We start from the raw sequence: 20,451 nt of genomic DNA on the forward strand, positions 1-20,451 counted from the left end.
GGGTCCTCTGAAATCTGACAACTACCTTTATAGTCTATTTACTATTTTTCTCTACTATAGCATTTTTCAAACTTTTTGGTCTCAGGACCCTCTACAGTCCTAAAAATTATTGAGGACCCCAAAGAGCTTTTGTCTATGTGGGTTATATCTATCGATACTTACCATACTGGAAACGAAAACTGAGAAAAATTTTAATCACAAGAATACAAAAGCACACATTCCACTAACTGTCAGAGCAATGATGTCATCACACATCATGTAGCCTAGAAAACTTCACTGACACTTGTGAGAGAATGACAGTGAAAAACGCAGATAACATAGTATTATTATGAAAATAGTTTTGACTTCTAAAACCCTTGGCTCACTTTGAGAACACTGCTCTATCCAACCTTGCTTCTCTTAAACCGTCTCCCTATCAATCATTGATGATTACTGATGAGTAATTTTTGTGTGCAGCAATAGCCTGGAGGCAGAAAGGCTAGGAAGCATAGATTTATAAAATAACCTCCAAATTCATTAGCATGTCTGCTCATTCCCAGCCTAACCCAACCTATCAATTTTATTTCCTGCTATTGCCGTTTCCTTCCCCTCCTCCTCTGCACTGCAACCAAGGCTGGAGTCCCCAGATAGAATAACCCCTTTTCTGCTTCAGCATCTTTGATTATGTACACTATTCCCTCTGCCTGGAAGGCCTTCTCTCACTCATTCTTCAGACCCAGTTCATAGGTTACCTCTTCTATGAAGCTTTCCCTTGACACATCCCATTCCCAATTACCCTTTCTCTGTAATTCTATAGCACATTTAGAACTTTTCACATTGTACTGTAATTATTGTTTATATGTCTGTCTCTCCAGTAATAGTGAACTAAATGAGGGCAGGCTTACATCTTACTCATCTTTGTATTTCTAGTACTTCGCACATAGTGGGAACCCAAATGTTTAATCATCCACTGAAGCCACTCTTTCAACGAGTCGGCTCAGTGCTCATCTAGCCCCAAATATTCCAGATCACAGTATTTGCTCCTTCCTCTGAACTTCTGGAGTACTATATAGAAACTAAGAAGACAGAAAAGCCTGAAGGAAATTATTATTCCTTCCTACAACTCTCTCTAGTCTGACATTCAAGGGTCTTCATCAAATGGCTCTTCTTCCCCTTTACAATTTTATTTTCTATTATTCTCCAATATGAACTTACCATTCCTGTCATCCAATACACACACACACACACACACACACACACAATATCCATTCTATTTTCATCACTTTTGTTTACACCCTTCCCTCTCCCAGGGATTCCATTTTCCTATTCTTTTAAATTTTACTTTTCCTTAAAAGCTTGGTTCAAGACCCACAAATTCCATGAGGCTCTCTGGGACTATGCCAGACCAAAGGAAAATTTCCCCTTTTGGGATATCTAATGCATTTCAATCTGTTTCCTATAACCCACTATTTATAGTGTACTGTTTTGCATAGTTCTTTAATAATTTCAAGTAAAGCAATGCTGCAACCCCAAAGAGCTCGACAGCTCTTCAAGAGCAGACGCAGTCTTCCCTCAAAACATTTGAGTGCCATTATGTACCACGTATTGGTAAGATTTCTAATCTTATTTCTTTTGCATCAGCCCTTGCTAGTAACAGGAAGACAAAAGCATGTAATAAATACTATTCCCTTTACTTGATTTTCTTCCTAACAGGTCAGAATAATCCAGATGTTTTTCCTGGGGACATTTTATGTGTAGACACAATTATCAATTTGAAAATAAAATATGTGCTATAAGATGCATCTTCTCAGCACCCTAAAACTGCAAGCTTAAATAAGACACTTCATTTACAGGCAACTCACTCTGAGGTTTCAATACACTTACTTTTGAAGGGCCCTTCTCTTTTTTGCTCCTTTACCTCGAATATATCTTATTGTAGTTGCTACAATTTCAGCTCCCTTAACACATTCTGATGAGCGGTTAATAATAATGCCAAACTACTTAAGTAGATCCAAAGAAATGAGGCAAGTAAAAATCACGCATAAAACGAAAATATAATCTTTGAAAACCAAGAAGAGATGGTAATTGAGTCTCAGACCAATGCTTTTCCTTAAATGGAATTTGTCTAAGGGGCCACATCTTCCCTATCACCATTTCCTTAAGTATCCACACCCAAATGGAGCAAGCATTAGTTGGAAAATAGAGCAAACAAAACCATCAAAACTCGCTCCCTGATATCATGGATTCATGGTATCTTCTGAAGATCATTCCCCCAAATTCTTCACTCTTCTGCATATGTGATAAAGTCAGTAAGATAGAAATAACATTCAAAATATAGTTTTTAAAAAATCGTAGGTTTTAGGATGCTCTAAGTCCTAGTTGTTTGTAAGTCTATCAACCACAACTGAATGTTGAACGCTCATTTAAACATTACAAGAGAGACCTGAGGTTGCCGGCAATTCCTTCTGATATACATATGAGAATATTCTTTCAACAAGGGAGTCCCGGAATGAATTTCGCGTAAGAAGAAAAGGGGCCTCATGACGAGGAAAGAAAGGAGGAAGCCATCAGCTGACATGCAGCAGCTCCCTCACCCCGTTTTCTCCCTCCCCAAAAGTGTAGGGAATAGAAAGCTGCAGAATGTACCTTCCAGGCCAGAAGCAAAACATTGAGGATGGCCAGCAAAGGGCAGGGTCCATTCTCATTCTGGGTGATGATGGGTGTGTTCTCTTCCTTCCACTGGATCCACTTGATGTGATAGACAGATTGTCCCGGGAAGCGTTCCTTGGAGGCCGCCAGCACCTGAGCTGCCTCCCCCTCCTCCTCCTCCCCCTCCTCCTCCCCTTTGCACAGAGGCACAGCCCCGGGCAACACTGCCGCGCCCTCCTCCTCCTCCTCTTCCTCGGGGACCCTGTTCTCAGCTCCCTCCTCACTATTGAACTCGGAGCTACTGGGGAAAGAATGCAGGTTCGAGAATGACTCCAGGGAGTCCAGGCTCGGCGATTCCCCAGGAGGGCTCGGGTCGCTGCAGCTGCTGCTGAGGCCGCCGGCGCTGCTGGGCTCCTCCGAGCCCGCGGCCGCCGACTCCGCCCGGCAGGTGCCGGTGGGATCCGGGCGGGCGCCCGCGTCTCCGGCCGGACCCAACCCATGGCCCGCTCCGGCCTCGGCTGTCTCGGGGGAGGCGGTCACCTTGTGCTGCCCTCCCAGCAGCGCCTTCTGGGCAGCAGGACTGGCCAAGTCGCTCTCCTTCAAGTCGGAGCCCGAGAAGGAGCTACAGGGTCCGGGAATCGGAGGAGAGCCGGCGGGAGAACCCGACTTTGGGAGGCTCCTCCTGGCGGCCGCCGCCCCCTGCCCATTCCCGCCGTCGCACTCCGCCGCCCATACTCCAGGACCATCCCCAGCGGCGAGCCTCGTCTCCTGTCTCCCTTCCTGCGGAGAGCCTGTCCCTGGCGCTGGCACAGCGGCCACCCCGTTTTCTAGCGGCTGCAGGCTCTCGGGGCCGCTCTCCATACCCAGCCGCCCGCCCCTCGCTCTAAAGAGACCGCGGCGGGTTCTCCTCAGCCAGTGCCTCCGACGCCATGACAGCGGCCCTGGCAGATACGGCGCCCTTGCGCGGCCTCGGCCAGGCACGTCACGGGGGAGGGCCCCGGGAGCGCGCGCGCGCGCCGCCGCGCTGTCGGCCGGCTCTGGACGTGCCTGCGCGCCGCCGGGCGAGGGCGAACTGCGCAGCTGCGGCCCAAACGGCCCCGCCCCCTCCTCGTGCTCGTGCGCCCGAGCTCGCGCTCGGAAGGCGGGGTGTGGCGGGCGTGGCCAGGAGGAAAACATTCTCTCCCTCTGTGGCCGGAAGTTGAACTCTGGGGCAGCCCGACCGCGCGGCTTCTTTAAAGGCTCGGCGGGCGGCGGGCAGTCGTGTTGTGCTCCTTTCGAGCTGGGTGGTGTGTGGCCCAGCCTGAGGCTCGGGGATGGGGAGTTGGCGGTAGTTGTAGTATTTGGCACAGAGCTCCTCCCCGAAGGGCTCAGGAGATTTGTTTCCCCAGCTTGTAATATGGAAAATTGAAGGAATTTCTTACGAGATACAGATGTTAAAGGCTGGGATCTACTGGAGGTGTTTGGATTACTACACTGCACAAATTCCAGTCTCCCTCGGTTTTGGCTGAGAAACACTGTGCTCCCCACCAGCTACTGGTGAAAACGCTCGCCCTACATGAGGCGTCAGTGCGGTTGTGGATATTGGCCTGCGCAGCAAAAAAAAGTGGGTAATTTGGGCCAATCATAATAAATTAGCTTATGCTTGCATTAGCCAAGTCTGCGGTTTGGTTAACTTGGCCTCACCTTGCATGGAGTGGGAAGTGCCTGTTCCTGAAAAAGCGACTTTTCTAATTAGAATTGACTCCTCTTAAGGCCGTGCAGATTTCAGAGGGGACAGAGCAGGCTGGAAGTTTTATTGGTGACAAAATGGATTTAAGTCCTATTCTCATCTGTTCCCGCCAAGGGCTTTTTTTCTTTTCCTTTTTTTGCTTTTTTGTCTTTCAACATTTTCTAGTCTCCGGGGATGCAAAAGTTGACGACACTTTTTCCTTCGTAGTCAGGTATATAATACGTGATACCTAATAGAATGTGATCTTTTTGTATCTTTTGGTTAGAGAAGGTAGACACAATTACAAAGTAGTGTTTCATTCACTCAGTAGCAAGTACATTGCTGGTTACTGTGCTTGGCAGTGGAGATGTCGTGGTGACTAAGATAACAGGGCTTATACCATCATGGGGTTTACTGTCTAGTGTTTTCTGCTTATTGGTATATTTTTCATACTTGCTTGGAAACTATGGTTTCCTGAGAATGCAGAAGATGGAGCTCCTTCCACCTTTTTACATTGATAGAATATTATGATATTTATCCAACTCCTGGAAAAGAGGAAAATTAAGAAAGATAATGGAAAGCTTCTTCAGAATGTTGAATTTAGGAGTTTTGTGTATTTTTGGTCTCCATGTCAATCCATAAGCCATAAATACTATTGGTCAAATTAGAGTTTTCCCTGAGAAAGAATTGCAAATGTTAACAGATTAAGATATATGCTGCTGGATTAAGCACTTTGGAGTATTTAAGGCCTTTAAGTGCAAATGAGAATATTATAGACTTCAAGAAATTCAGAATTTAGCGTGGTGCTTTGATTATAAAAAGATTGGTAAAGATGCATTATATGAATAGATTGAACGAATGAATCATTTACAGGCCACAAACCATAGTAGACCCCAAAATTGTGAAACACACATCTCAAATAATGGCCTTTCACCATTTTTCAAAAACCCTACTGAAATAAACCTGTACTTGCTCTGGTAGTTTTTATTGGTATATGTTTCAAATGCTCACATGCGTAATTTAGTAGTTTATTTATAACAGAAAGAAACAGAACCAATTTTTCTTTTCATACGTTGTCAGTGATTATATAAGCCAAGATGAACAGCCATGAAAATGTGTGTATTTATGTAAGTTTGTGAAAATGTACATAGTTGTTTTTCCAAGGGAGGTGGGGAGTAGCATCTAGGGAGAAGAAAGTAAACTAAAAATGTCTCAGTCTTATATGACTTGTATGTATTTTTAGCTAAATGTGAGATAAGATGTATCATTTTAAAATAAAATGGTTATTATCCAAATTTTTAAAATTACTTTTCTAAATTACAGATAGAATAGTCTTAAAAGTCAAATAATTTATATAAAAACAAAGCAGTTCCCTACTCTATCCCTCCTCACTTTTGAGTGTTGTTCTTTTTTTCTTTTTTCTTTTTTTTTGAGGAAGATTAGCCCTGAGCTAATGTCTGCTGCCAATCCTCTTCTTTTTGCTGAGGAAGATTGGCCCTGAGCTAACATCTGTGCCCATCTTCCTCTACTTTATATGTGGGATGCCTACCACAGCATGGCTTGATAAGTGGTACATAGGTCCGCACGTGGGGTTTGAACCAGTGAACCCCAGGCTGCAAAAGCAGAGCATGTGAACTTAATCACTGCACCGCCAAGCCAGCCTAAGTGTTTTTTAGAAGCAGTCCCATTCAACTCCTATATATTCTTTAGCTTCTATTCCTGTATTTCTGAGTAACATGATTACACTCTGCTTTCTTCATTTAGAAATTGTAGGGGCCAGCCCAGTGGCACAGTGGTTAGGTGCGCACGTTCTGCTTCAGCAGCCTGGGGTTTGCTGGTTGGGATCCCAGGTGCGGACATGGCACCGCTTGTCAAACCATGCTGTGGTAGGCGTCCCACATATAAAGTAGAGGAAGATGGGCATGGATGTTAGCTCAGGGCTAGTCTTCGTCAGCAAAAAGAGGAGGATTGGCAGCAGTTAGCTCAGGGCTAATCTTCCTCAAAAAAAAAAAAAAATTGTAGACATCATTTATTGATTTATTCCCATGAAAGATGAGGAGTTAGTTCTTTTCTCTCACACCATTCTTCCTCGCCTTGCTCCAAATTCCCAATTATTTCAAAATTTTTACTTAAATAAAGTACTCATAGTTTAAAGCATTAAAGTTATGTAAATATTATTCACCACTAAGTCAGGTATTTTACTATGACTATGATTATATTTCTTTTCCTGTTAAAGTTTTTGTTTTTCCTGGAATTAATAATTACTTCATCATTTTGTTTGCTTAACTCTTCACTTAACAGTAATTCAGCCACGGCCTTACCACACAGACTGACTCAACCATATCAGGTTACCTCTCAGACCCATTTTCATCTTGGGTACATCCTCTGGGAACACACGCTTTGCTTGCTCTGGTCTGAACTTGCTGTGTTACAGGCCTGCTGCACAGCTGTCTTCCTAGGATGTCTCTTTCACTATCGTCTTAGGAATTCCTTCCTCCTCTCTTCCATGTTGATTCCTTTCTTTCTTGGATCTCCTGTCTTCCTCTTTTTTTGATTTGGTGGAACACATTCTTAGTTAACTTCCCAAGAAAGAGTGCATAGGAAGCATATTTTGTGGATTGTGTATCTCTGAAAAGAAAGATAGACCTTATTCTATTTTTACATTTTATAGTTTGGCTGGATATAAAATTCAATGTTGGAAATACTTTTTCTTCATTTTGAAGTCATGGAGCAATTGTCTTCCAGCTTCCAGCTAATTGTAGACTAGTCTGATGCTGTTAGACTCCAGAACCTTTGTGTATAACCTATTTCTTTTCTCTGAAGTTTATTTGATCTTCTTCTTCTTGGAGTTCTGACATTTTGATAGTTGATATATCTTAGGGTGGGCCTTTCTTTACTCATTGGGCTGGGTACTTGGTGACTACCTTCAATGTAGAAACTTACGTTCTTTGGTTCTGGGAAATTTTCTTTTTTCATTTCTTTTATAATTCTTATCTCTTCTCTAATTTTATTTATCTTTTTTCTACTTTCTAAGAGGTTTCCTCACCTTTATCTTTCAATTCTTTTTAATGCATTGTTTATTGATGCTATTTTATATTTAATTTCCAAGGGTTCTTTCTCATTTGTTTTTATTGTTCAATGTCATCCTGACTTTTCATTTCTTAGAATATTTATCATAATTTTTAATGTATCCTTTACATTTTTCAAAGGATATCTGAACCATATGCTATAAAAAAGTATACTTAGTGTGGAGTTATTGATAGTTCCAGAGAGTGAGATATGGGGGAAAGAGGCATAACACATTGGTTTTACTCTTTTTTTTTTTTTTAAAGATTTTATTTTTTCCTTTTTCTCCCCAAAGCCCCCCCGGTACATAGTTGTGTATTCTTCGTTGTGGGTTCTTCTAGTTGTGGCATGTGGGATGCCGCCTCAGCGTGGTCTGATGAGCAGTGCCATGTCCGCGCCCAGGATTCGAACTAACGAAACACTGGGCCGCCTGCAGCGGAGTGCGCGAACTTAACCACTTGGCCACGGGGCCAGCCCCATTGGTTTTACTCTTTGGGAGGGCAAAATCTGTTTTGGGAAATAAGACATTCACATGAAATGATCATTGAGAATATGTCAGTTAATAATACTAAATGAGTGGTATGAACAATAACTGTGATAAAAATTCAGATGAGGAAAAAATCTTTTAATGTGAGATAATTAAGGAAGCATTAAACTACACTCTCCTAATTAAAATCACAGGCTGATTGTTAACTCAGGTTAAGAAATCCAAAAAACATATCTCTAACTCTTGAAATGATTATTCTTTTAAAAGTCTCTGGTTTTTTTTAGTTAGATCATAGCTTTTCTAGCTACCATGACAGAAAAGTTGGTGCTATCTTTGACTTGTAGCCTAGTTTACTTACTGGCCACCATCTCATCTATCAAGTCTTGCTGATATTATATATGCCTTTCCTCCTTCGTTCTTCTGTAGCCACCCCCTTGCTGAGTCCTTATCCATTACTACAAGAGCATCGGAGCATTGTAATTATTCCCCAGCCTATGTTTTCTCTTCCTCAGCTTATCCTGCATAAACCTGTAAGAGCTATAATTCAGACATCTTGCTTTTATTTTGTTGATGGTTCTACTACAAATAATTTGACCATTCTTTATTGTTAGATGAATTAAGATTGGCTCTGAGCATATAAGCCTTTACTCCTCTTCACTTAGCTTTCTACTCAAGATATGGTGATAAATTTCTAAGTTAAAATCAAGGGTTTCCATGTAATTCAAATTGCCCTGGCTCTGGCTCTGAGCTGCTTATGCAGAACTCCAGCCTCCTGCAAAGTACATTCCCCATTTAATTATTTCTGAGAGCCCCCATGAGGAGTCCCACACCTGTTCAGAAACAAATCCAATCCTATGATATTCTACCAGGTGCTCCTTCTACTCCATGCTGCTTCACCAGATGCTAGTCTGTCCTGGTGGTGTTAAAGATGCCTAATGGTGACTGGAGGGAAATGACCTTCTTTTCCCTTTTATTATAGCTCTAATATGCTACAGTATCAGTGAAATAGTTCTCTCAATTTTACCCATGTAGTCATTTTTAAAGGGGGACCTAAATATGGGGCCAGATAGGCTGCATCAGGAATGAATTCAAGGAATATATTCCATCACCTTCAACTCAGAATCCCTATTCCTCTGGTCTTACACCAATAGTTAAGGTTTTGTTGTTGGATCAAGTATATCATGTGTTAGGACTTCTCTCCTCAAACATACTTCTGCCCTGCCAACCTATCAGTGTGCCAGAAATCTCTCAGCTCTGGCACAGTTGTTCTCAAAGTGTAGGTTTTGGGTTAGCATATCAGCATCACCTGGTAACTTGTTAAAAATGAATATTCTGTAGTCCCACCCCAGACCTACAGAATCAGGAACTCTGGGTGTAGAGCCAAGTAACACAGAGGTCTGTGTTTTAACAAGGCCTCTAGGTGATTCTGATACACAGTAAAGTTTGAGAATTACCACTCTAGCAGTAGGGGAACCCTCCCCTCCCCACCCCTATGGCAAATAAATAAAACTTAGCAAGAATAAAAGGCTTCTCAATTCACCCTCTATAGCCAACGTTATTTTTCATTATTCTCCCAGAACTCCACAATGCTCTAAAGTTAGTATCTTTGGCTATGTTTTCTGTATACTCTCCCTTGAGGAGTGTGTATATTTGTGTACGTGTGTGTGTGTGTGTGTGTGCGCGTGCACATAGATATATATATCTATATCTCCACTGTCAAAGTCATGTCTAAAACTATATTTTATCATCCCGATCTCAAAATGCTTTTTTGTTCTCTTTCCCATATTTTTCCACGTTAATATCAGTCTCTGTCACCCAGGCTTAAAACATTCAAGTAGTTTTGTTTTAGTTTCCTCATAGTCAATGAGTCTTATTTCTAAATTTAAAATGTTTAATGTAAATAAGTAATTTTGTTTTCTTAACACAAAACCAAAACATATTCATTTTAGAAAAATTAGAAAACATGGATAAGCAAAAAGAAGAAAATGAAAACACCCCCACCACACTGTGGAATGAAGAATTAGAAGACTAGGGACACTTCACTGTATGGATATCCTTCCCCAACTTTTCTAGACCTCTGAACACCTATATTTTTGTAAACAAAAATTGGACCATTCTGATAATTTTTTCAGTTATCAATATATTGTGAACATCTTTGTGCATTAGTATACATTCATCTGCAACATTCCTAGTGAATTAAGAATATGCCATTATACGGCTGGACCCACCCCTGCTTCTTGGACATTTAGGTTGTTTCCGTTGCTTAAGTATTATGAATTTCACTGCAATCAATGTCCTTGTAACTGAATCTTTATATATGTACTTGTAATTATATTCCTCAGATAAGTTTCCAGTAGTTCAAGTCAAATCAAGATTTGCCTCTTCCTTCAACGTTTTATCCAAGCCTTGCTTTCCATTCTCTCTGGTGCTCTCCTAGGTCAGTGAGTGTGTTGGAGTAAACCTGCTAACTGATTTCTCTACAGTTTCTTTTCCTTGGAGTACATTGTGTATATTGCCAGATTTAACCATGTTTTGGGCCGGCCCGGTTGCCGAGTGGTTAGGTTCGTGTGCTCCGCTTCAGAGGCCCAGGGTTTTGCCAGTTCAAATCCTGGGCGTGACATGGCACCGCCCGTCAGACCACACTGGGGCAGCATCCCACATGCCACAACTAGAAGGACCCACAACTAAAAATACACAACTGTGTACTGGGGGGCTTTGGGGAGAAAAAGGAAAAATAAAAAAAAATTTTAAAAAGAAATAAAATAAAAAATAGACAGTGCTTTCATTGTTTCTTTCTACCCTGAAAAACCTTTAAAGGCATTTCCTTAACCACTAAATATCTTGAATTGGCTTGGCATTCAAAGCTTTTCTTAATCTGTGCTCATTCTTATTTAACCAGCCTTATGAACTACTAAAATGTAATAATAACCCTCTTTCTATAAGGTTTTGTTTGCTCACTGAACTAATTATACCTATGCAAATCAATGGCTCATTTTTTTCCCCCTAATTTAAAATATCCTCTTTTCTCTTAACCCCAGATTACCTTTCAAAGTCTTCTCAGATCGTATCCAACTTCTTACCTCCGAACTCTTTTGTTTTCACTACACCATTCAAAATATAATTACTGAATTTCCTCCAGTGTAAGGTTCATTTTCTTAATACTTAAAATTTTCTAAACTCAGAATTAAACATTTTTTGAACATTAATGCTCTTTTCTTCAAAAGCTATTATTAAATCAATGGCATATCTTACAATTGAGGATATCTTAGAGTCACAGGAATATATCCTCTTCTCTATTACTTTTATATGTTGACATTGACTTTCCAAGAGAACTTAGTCTTTTATGTTCACTCTATCCCTCATGTTTATGTAGAACAATGATTGTCAAGCTTCAGTGTGATTAACTCTCAAGTGGGAAGCCTGTTAAAAATCCATGTTTCCGGTCCCCATCTCCAGGAGTTCTGACTGAACAGAGTTAGAGAAAAGCCCAGGAATCTGCAGTTTTGACAAGAATCCTAAGTGACTCTGCTGCAGGTATTCCACTGGCCATACATTGAGAAACACTCATCTAGAACAATGTCAGGTAATAACCACTTGCATTGTTGAGAAGTAAGTATAGTTGGTAATTGTCAATATGCATATAGTAAGGATTATGACTCATTTAGCTTATAATTACAATAATGAATCTCTGTAATTATTTCTTGAATATCTACAATGTGGTGCTTTGGGGCACAGAAGAGAAGCTTAAACATGGTCACACAGAAACAACCTAATCTCGTAGAAAGGGTGGTGACTGGATACTGCAAGACCTGGGAACAGAACCTGGTCCTGCCATTGACTAATTTTACAAGCTTGGCTAGGTCAATTTACATCTTTTAACTTCAATTTTCACCTTTCGTAAAAGAAAAAAGAAAGGCAGGGGAAAAATATTAATGTGAATGATTTTGCTATGGGGTTTTGTGAATGAAATGGGAACATACGGCAAAGCTCTTCAAATACGTTATTATTATGTCTGCCCTCAAACTGGTTACAATCTGTTTAGGAAGACAAAGCATAAGTGCCTACAAGTAAAATAAAAATATGACATCTGAGGCAGTGCCTAAGGGCTACTCTGAAGTGCTTCCCAGAAAGATGAGAACTAAATAACCAAATCAGTATAAAATGAATTAGATTAGCTATTTGCTATAGTTTCCTTAGAAGACAGGATTTTCCAAAAGAAGCAAAAGTAAGGCCTGGAAATTGAATCAAAGTCTGAATAATTGTAAAAACAATTATATTATTCCTGAAGCAAGCAAATTATAACAGAAAGGGAGATGGTGGTCTGCATGAGGTCTAGAGAAGATCTCAGAACATAAGGGTTTGTCACAGTGTGCTTCCATCACCATCTAGGGTGGCGGTCACCTGAACAGGTGGATGGCCTGGTACCTGTCTGGTCCCTTAATAGATTCTAATGTGGTGTAGTAAGTCGGATAGTTGGATGAATTAGCCAGTAAAATCATTCCATTAATTTTTTCTGCACTGATACCTTGCTTAGTAAACTACTTTAGATTATGATTTAGCTTCTCAGGTATTAAAGATAAAAAAGAGAATTCAGGGCTGGCCACATGGCATAGCAATTAAGTTTGGTGTGCTCAGCTTCCATAACCTGGGTTTGTGGATTCAGATCCTGGGCACGGAGCTACACCACTCATCAGCCATGCTGTGGTGGTGACCCACATAGAAAGTAGAGAAAGATTGGCACAGATGTTAGCTCAGGGCTAATCTTCCTCAGCAAAAAAAAGAAAGAAAGAAAGAAAGAAGGGAAAAAGAGAGAGAAAGAAAAAGAGAATGCATTGACTTGCTAACATGAATGTCTAACTTATAAAATAATAGTGACATTTTGATCAAGACATACATCCCTTGAGAGTTTAGTGCCTGTGAATTAGTCCTTGTTGGCTGATCAACTCAAGTTGCACTGAGAAAAATCAAGCTTCTGGACTTTCAAAGCCAAGAGGTATATTCTGGACCATAGCATTTATAATAAGGATTCACCCAGTAATTCAAAAGTCTAGACTGCAAGATTCGGAGTTTAAGATTTCATTTCTGGGAGAGCTGCAACTGTAATTAAGTTAAGTCTCAGCTTGATAACATAGGGCTTGGCCTACTTGACTGTTTTGAGCCTGGTGTCTTTTTTTTCTTTTTTTTTTGAATAGTGTATAAGCAGAAAGGAAACAGGGGATAAAAAGCATGGAAGGAGGAAAGTTTAAGATGCTCTGGAGTTCCCAGGTAGACCAGTTTGACTGGATGGAGCAGGAGGTTCATTTAAGGGAGAAGAGAAAAAAAGTTGGACAAATGAGTTTGTTTTTGGGTGAAATGCCTGGTCTAACTTCTAACCCTAAAATAACTTCCTCATTTGTGAAATGCAATATGTTTACTTCATAGCATTGTTGCAAAGAGTAAATGGGATCGTGTATATCAAGTGCTTATTATGGTGCCTGGCACTACATCAGGAATATTGTCTTGGTAGTCTGGAAATCCCCAAATCTGGAGCAGAACAAATATTTGTTGAATAAATGATCAATAATTATTATTGCGACCCAGTAAGGTTTTTTTGGGTGCCCTCTGCTTTGCCTCAAAGCCTATCTCTGCCCTCTGTGGTATCAGAATAATAATATGAGAGTTTTCATAAAGTAACACATGATTAATTACACGAGGGTTATAAATATTAGATATTTTAGACTAAAATGTGATTGAGATTAGTGGGGTGCCAGGGGTCTAGAAAAACACTTCAAGACTATTTAAAACTTGGTCTACTTCTTAAAACAGAGGTCACAAGCTGGAATATTGACAAGGACATGCAGGCTGGGGTAACATTAGACCAGCTACGTCCAAGAGCGGCAGCCTCTACTCAGTTTCAGCCAATTGATGTTTTGCAAGAACTTAAGTCTGCTTTAACCTTTCAGCTTTCACAGAAAATCTGGAATTGTAGGATATTGACACATAATGAAGAACAAAATTTTTAACTACAAGTCAAACAAAACGTATCTGTGAATCTAATTTGGGTTATGAACTACCAGGTTGTGACCAGCACTTTAAAAGCTATGTAATACTTGTTCAAAGACAAACTGAAGCTTGTTAAAAAATTTAACAGTTTATTTGAGCAAAAATTGATTTGAATCAGACAACAAGCAATCTACCAGATAGAAAGGAGTTCTGAGGAGCTGCACAAAATGAAAGACAGAAGGGAGTGGCAGAAGGGAGTGGGAACAAGGAAGTTATGCTGAGTGAAAAAACGGGTTAGTTATTGCAAGGTCACTTTCCTTTAGGGATGGCAGGGGTCTATCAGGCAGACGACCTAACTAGGTGCTGATCGGGAGATTCCTGGTTGACTGGTTTAAGATTCCATTTCTGGGACAGCTAAAACTGTAATGAGGTCTCGGTTTGGTGACATGGGGCAAAGCATAATTGACTCCATTTTAGGCCTGTTGTCTTGTTGTTGTTTTTAACAAACTCTATAAGCAGAAAGGAAGCTGCCACAGCATAGCTTCATGGCCAGCAATGAGTAGCGTAGGTCTGTGCCCAGGAGCTGAACCTGGACCGCCAAAGTGGAGACTGCCGAAATTAACTACTAGGCCACGGGCTGGTCCCCAAAGGATATATTTTTTAAAAATATCACTCTGGCAGCAGTGGGAACAAAAGCTCGGGAACAAAAGGTCAGGGATGGGTAACCTGAGACAGGGAGAACAGAGCTTGGTCTGTTGAAGTAGCCATAGGTGTGGGAATTTCATACGTTGGATATTAAAGATGACTTGACGATCTACTGGAATGGGAGAGGAGTTTAGATAATTGCGTAGATGTTATTGCCACTAACCAAAAGAGGGAATTTGGGAGATAAAAATGGTGTGAGTAGGTTGATGTAGGGTTTTGTTTGGTTTTGGATATGTTGAATTTGGTGTGGCTGTGTAACTTCAGAGAGGAGTTGGTTAGTAAATGTCAGATATGTAATTAATAATAACAACACTTAAAATTTTATAATGCTTACTATGTGCCATGCACTATTCTCAGTGCTTTACATCTATTAATTATTTAACTCTCACAGCAACCCTCTGAAGTATGTATAACTCTTCTCCCCATCGTAACAATTAAGCAGCTGTGGCAAAAGTGCCTTAACTTACTCAAGGTCACAGAACTGGTCAATGGTGTAACTAGGACATAGGTCTGGGGCTTGGGACACAGGTGCAGGAAGAGTGCCAGGTAGTGGGGTAGAATTCAGAACCAGACAGACTCAGGCTTTGTTTTCATGGAATTTACAGCCTAGAGAGTCATTGACATTTGGGGATAGTAAAACATAATCAGGCCACTGAAAAAGGAGAAGATAAGAAAGTCAAGGATAAAGTCCTGAGGAACACCAATATTTAAAGGATAAAAACAAGAAAAAGCCCTGAGGAAGAGACACAGCAAAAGGCGCAGCTAAAAATAAGCAGGAAAATCAGGAGAGAGCAAGGTCTTGGAAAACAGTAGAGGAGGGAATTTTGCAGAGAGAGTGTTAATTGACCAAGAGGGCTGGTTAGATAAGGAGTGAAGGCTTACAGTGGCATTGGTAACAAATGGGTCTTTCATGGCCCCAGCAAGGGTAGCTTCTTGGGAATGATGGGGAAGGAAGCAAATTGCAGTGGATTGAGGTGAAGTTTGAAAGCAGGACCAGAAGTGAGACATACAGGAGTGAGATGGGTGAGAAGTCCTGCAGCAGTCTAGGCAAGAGAAAATAATTGTGTGAATTGGAATGACAGTAGTGGGAAGGGAAGGATTAAGGGCACAAGAAAGACATTTTTAGGGAAGAATCGGGTACTTTGTAGCTGATTATCAGCAGATGATGGAAGCAAAGTCTTACATGATTCCATTCTCCATCCCAGGTTACTGGGAGAGTGATGGTGCCATTACGAGAGATAAGAACTTAAACATATTGAATTTGGCATGACAGTGAGACATCCAGCAGGCAGTTTGTTAGGAGTTGGAAATTTAAAATGCAATTGTTGAAATGTTTACCAGGATTAGTTTTAAGTTGCGCAACAAGCATTTTCCTGTTGTATTACTCATGCAATATACTGTATATGGCCATATGCTTACTGAATTCTCTCATTCTTAAAATTTGAGGATAACTTTTATTATATATCAAAGCTGTGTATTGTTGCTAAGGAAATAATGCTATTAATTACTGCTTTCAAATGGATATTTGAGTGTTCATGGAAGGACCATGATATTTATATATTTTTACTTAACAAACACTTATATAGCAATTATTACCTGCCAGGCACTGTTCTAATCACTTTAGAAATGCTAAATAATTTAATTTAATCATCAAAACAATTCCAGGGAGGCAAATATTTTATCATTCTCATTTTACAAAAGAAATATTGAGGTTATAAAGGTGAAATAACTTGGCCAAAGTCACACAACTTATAAATGGTACAGCTGGGAGTTGAACCCAGGCAGTCTATGATGGTAAAAATGCAGATCTTATACTTCCACATTTAACCTGTTTCCCATACATTTGCAAAATACCAAAGATGTAGTAAGTTAAAATTTCAAACAAAACGGTGGTCCAAACTTGTAACATTGGAATACCATTCATTATGATGCTCATATGTAATGTATTCATGTTTTGATATAAAAATAAATACAATCCTAAAGGTAATTTTCGGTGATCAACTTGGTAAAGCAAAATATGATTCTGGATTTTTCCCAGTTGAATTTAAAGAAAAAGTGCCATTTAGCATTAACCACTGGAATTAATTATGAAAAATACTTTGCAACACTAACCATGCCACAAGATGGACTAATAGCTAGAAAATCAAAACATCGTTTGTTGACAGTACCACCAAAAGAGAATAGTAATGAGCACAGGTGAGATGTAATGGAATGTTTGCATGTAACTGTTTCCTAAAATTGGATCTTTTAATAAAGGAGAAAAAATAGTCATGAAAGCCAGCACAGATGGCCTAGTAGTTAAAGTTTGGCCCACTCTGCTTCAGTGGCCTGGGTTTGGTTCCTGGGCACAGAACCACACCACGCATCTGTTGGTAGCCATGCTGTGGCAGTGGCTCACACAGAACTAGAAGGACCTACAACTAGAATATACAACTATATACTGGGGCTTTGGGAAGGAAAAAAAAAAAAGAGAGGAAGAATGGCAACAGATGTTAGCTCAGAGTGACTCTTTCCCAGGGGAAAAAAATTTGTGAGAGATTTTGCCATCCTTTAAGAATTCCATTTCGGAGGCTGGCCCAGTGGTGCAGCGGTTAAGTTTGCACATTCTGCTTCTTGGCAACCTGGGGTTTGCTGGTTCAGATCCCGGGTGTGGACATGGCACCCCTTGGAAAAAGCCATGCTGTGGTAGGCGTCCCACATACAAAGTAGAGGAAGATGGGCATGGATGTTAGCTCAGGGCCAGTCTTCCTCAGCAAAAAGAGGAGGATTGGCAGCAGTTAGCTCAGGGCTAATCTCCCTCAAAAAAAACGGAAAAGAAAAAAACACAGAATTCCATTTCAGGGGCTGGCCCTGTAGCTGAGTGGTTTGTTTTGTGTGCTCTGCTTTGGCAGCCCAGGGTTTTGCTGGTTCAGATCCTGGGTGTGTACATGGCACTGCTCATGAAGCCATGCTGAGGTGGCATCTCACATGCCACAACTAGAAGGATCCACAACTAAAAATATACAACTATGTACCGGGGGACTTTGGGAAGAAAAAGGAAAAATAAAATCTTTTAAAAAAGAAAAAAAAAGAATTCCATTCCATTATAAATGGATGCTATTAATGATGGTTTTGGAACTTCTGACTGTATTTTTGAGCTTACTAATGCTGGAGCAAAACTGTAACAATTCATTTCTCAAACTAAGAATTAAATACGCATACTCTTGACTCACGTTAATGGTAATAAATTGTAAAAAATATACAGAGTAAAAAGAAGTATAGGAATTCCAATTTATTATTAATATTCACACTATTAATTCTGATATTCCTTAATTCAGCCTACTCAAGTAGGACGCCAAGTAGATGAAGAGTATCTAACTAAATGCTATCAAAAAGTTTTAGTTCATGAAATACAAATTTTTTTTAATTGCCATACAAATATGTTTTAGAACAAGATAATGGTGAGGGTTACATAGCACTGTGAATTTATTAAATGCCACTGAATTGTTTACTTTTATTTATGTATTTTTTCCCTGGCTTTATTGAGATATAATCAATATATAACATTGTGTAAGTTTAAGGTGTACAACATGTTGATTTGATACACTTAGTTATTGCAAAATAATTACCATAGTAGGGTGAGTTAACACCTCCATCATCTCACATAATTACCATTTCTTTTTCATAGTGAGAACATTTAAGATCTACTCTCTTAGCAACTTTCAAGTATATAATACAATATTATTAACTATAGTCACCTGTTAATGTATAGTCACTCTACAGTAGATCCCCAGAACTTATGCATCTCATAACTGGAAGTTAGTACCCTTTGACCAACATCTCCCCATTTTCTCCACCTCTAGCTCCTGGTAACCATCATTCTATTCTCTGTTTCTATGAGTTTGGCTTTTTTAGATTCCACATATAAATGCAATCAATGATATTTGCCTTTCTCTGTCTGGCTTATTTAACTTAGCATAATTTTCTTAAGGTCTATCCATGATGTCAAAAATGGCAGGATTTCATTTTTCTCATGGCGGAATAATAGTCCATTGTATGCATATTCCACGTCTTCTTTATCAGTTCACTTTTAGAGGGACACTTAGGTTGTTTCCATATCGTGGTTATTGTGAATAACGCTGCAACAATCATGGCAGAGCAGATATCTCTTCGAGATCCTGATTTCATTTCCTTTGGTTATATACCAAGAAGTGGGATTGATGAATCATCTGGTAGTGCTATTTTTAATTTTTTGAGGAACCTCCATACTATTTTCTGTAGTGGCTGCACCAATTTACAGTCCCACCAACAGTGCACAAGGGTTCCCTTTTCTCCATATCCTTGCTATCTTGTCTTTCTGATGATAGCCATGCTAACAGTGAGGTGATATCTCACCATGGTTCTGATTTGCGTTTTCCTGATGATTAGTGGTGTTACACATCTCTTCATGTATCTGTTAGCCATTTGGGTGTCTTCTTTGGAAAAATATCTCTTCAGTTCCTCTGCACATTTTTACATTGGATTGTTTGCTTTTCTGCTACTGAGCTGTAAAAAAGTTCCTTATGTATTTTGGACATTAACTCATCAGATACATGATTTGCAAATATTCTTTCATTCCAAAGGTTGCCTTTCCATTGTGTTGTTTCTTTTGCTGTGCAGAAGCTTTTTAGTTTGATGTAGTCCCATTTATTTATTTTTGCTTTTGTTGCTTCTGCTTTTGGTGTCATATCCAAAAAAATCATTTCCAAGACCACCGTCAAGGAGCCCTTGTTTCCCCTTGTTTTCTTCTAGTTTTACGGTTTCAAGTCTTATTTTTAAGTCTTTAAACCATGGTGAACCAAAGTGAGTTACTGAGAAACCAAATATGAACTTGAAAGAATTTGAGGGAATTCGAGAGTTCTCTTCAGGGATGGGACAGAGTGGTAAAGAGAACATTTTTTGGGATGGAACTTCACGACTGCGTGGTTTAGGCTGCACACTTTTAGAATGGCTAAGGCCTGGTCTGTGACATAAATTTGTAAAGAGCTCAGAAAAATATGCCTTAGGCTGTGTCTTTCCTTTCTGCTGCTTGAAGGTCTTTACATTCCTGTTCTGATCACTAGTGGCTGTCGCCGGTATAATTACTGCTTCTTGGGACTTTGCTTTCGTTTACTTGGTAGCTGTCGAGCACCACGAGAGGCAAAAAAGAACAAAAACCTCCGTTCCTTATGGAGTTAAGAAGTGGAAAGCTGCCCCTTAACATCCTTCACTCTCCCCTTTCAGTCCAAGGGACGGTTCTCAAGAGCTGTAAGAACCAGCTGAGACGGTCCTCAGAGATGCGCTCGCGTCCGAGGGCGGGACCAGAGCAAACCCCGCCTCCCAAGCCCAATCCCAGTTCTCCGGCGGCGGACAGGAAGCGGCGGCAGGCCCAGCAGTTCGGGAACTGGACCCCGCGCGCATGCGCGCGCCCTGGGACTCCTGGGGAGGGGGAGGGGCGGGAGGAAGGGGTGTGGCTCCGCCCTCCGGTTGGGCATTGGCGCGTCACGTGGTGAGGAAGGAGGCGGAGGTCCCAGGCTCGGGGAGGGAGGTAGAGAAGAGGGAAGGAACGAGGGAAGGAAAGCGGGGAAGGGAGGAAGGAAACGAACGAGGGGGAGGGAGGTCCCTGTTTTGGAGGAGCTGGGAGCGTTGCCGGCCCCCGAAGTGGTGCGAGAGGGAGGTGCTTCGCCGTTTCTCCTGCCGGGGGAGGTCCTGGCTTCCCGTGGAGGCTCCGGACCAAACCCCTTCAGCTTCTCCCTCCGGATCGATGTGCTGCTGTTAACCCGTGAGGAGGCGGCGGCCGCGGAAGATGGTGTTGCTGAGAGTGTTAATTCTTCTCCTCTCCTGGGCGGCGGGGCTGGGAGGTGAGGCACGACCCCGA

At 40.9% G+C, this 20,451-nt stretch overlaps 2 protein-coding genes across 4 annotated transcripts in view; one reads left to right on the top strand and one right to left on the bottom strand.

Moving 5' to 3' along the window:
* Positions 1-5,589, bottom strand: part of MINDY2 (MINDY lysine 48 deubiquitinase 2) — a 66,389-nt gene extending 60,800 nt beyond the window's left edge. For both annotated transcript variants that reach the window (XM_044764807.2, XM_044764806.2), the window contains exon 1: positions 2,626-5,589. In XM_044764807.2, the coding sequence (XP_044620742.2) occupies positions 2,626-3,804 (1,179 nt within the window). In that variant the 5' untranslated portion in view covers positions 3,805-5,589. The remainder of the gene's footprint in view (positions 1-2,625) is intronic.
* A 14,473-nt stretch (positions 5,590-20,062) lies between these two features.
* ADAM10 (ADAM metallopeptidase domain 10) overlaps positions 20,063-20,451 on the top strand; it is a 115,523-nt gene continuing 115,134 nt past the window's right edge. The window contains exon 1 of one of the 2 annotated variants that reach the window (XM_014839441.3): positions 20,063-20,434. In XM_014839441.3, coding sequence (XP_014694927.1) covers positions 20,380-20,434 — 55 coding nt within the window. In that variant the 5' untranslated portion in view covers positions 20,063-20,379. The remainder of the gene's footprint in view (positions 20,435-20,451) is intronic. The other variant, XM_014839442.3, reaches the window with a different exon arrangement.

The sequence above is a fragment of the Equus asinus genome, chromosome 2 (assembly GCF_041296235.1).
Source record: "Equus asinus isolate D_3611 breed Donkey chromosome 2, EquAss-T2T_v2, whole genome shotgun sequence".
Taxonomy (NCBI): Eukaryota; Metazoa; Chordata; class Mammalia; order Perissodactyla; family Equidae; genus Equus; species Equus asinus.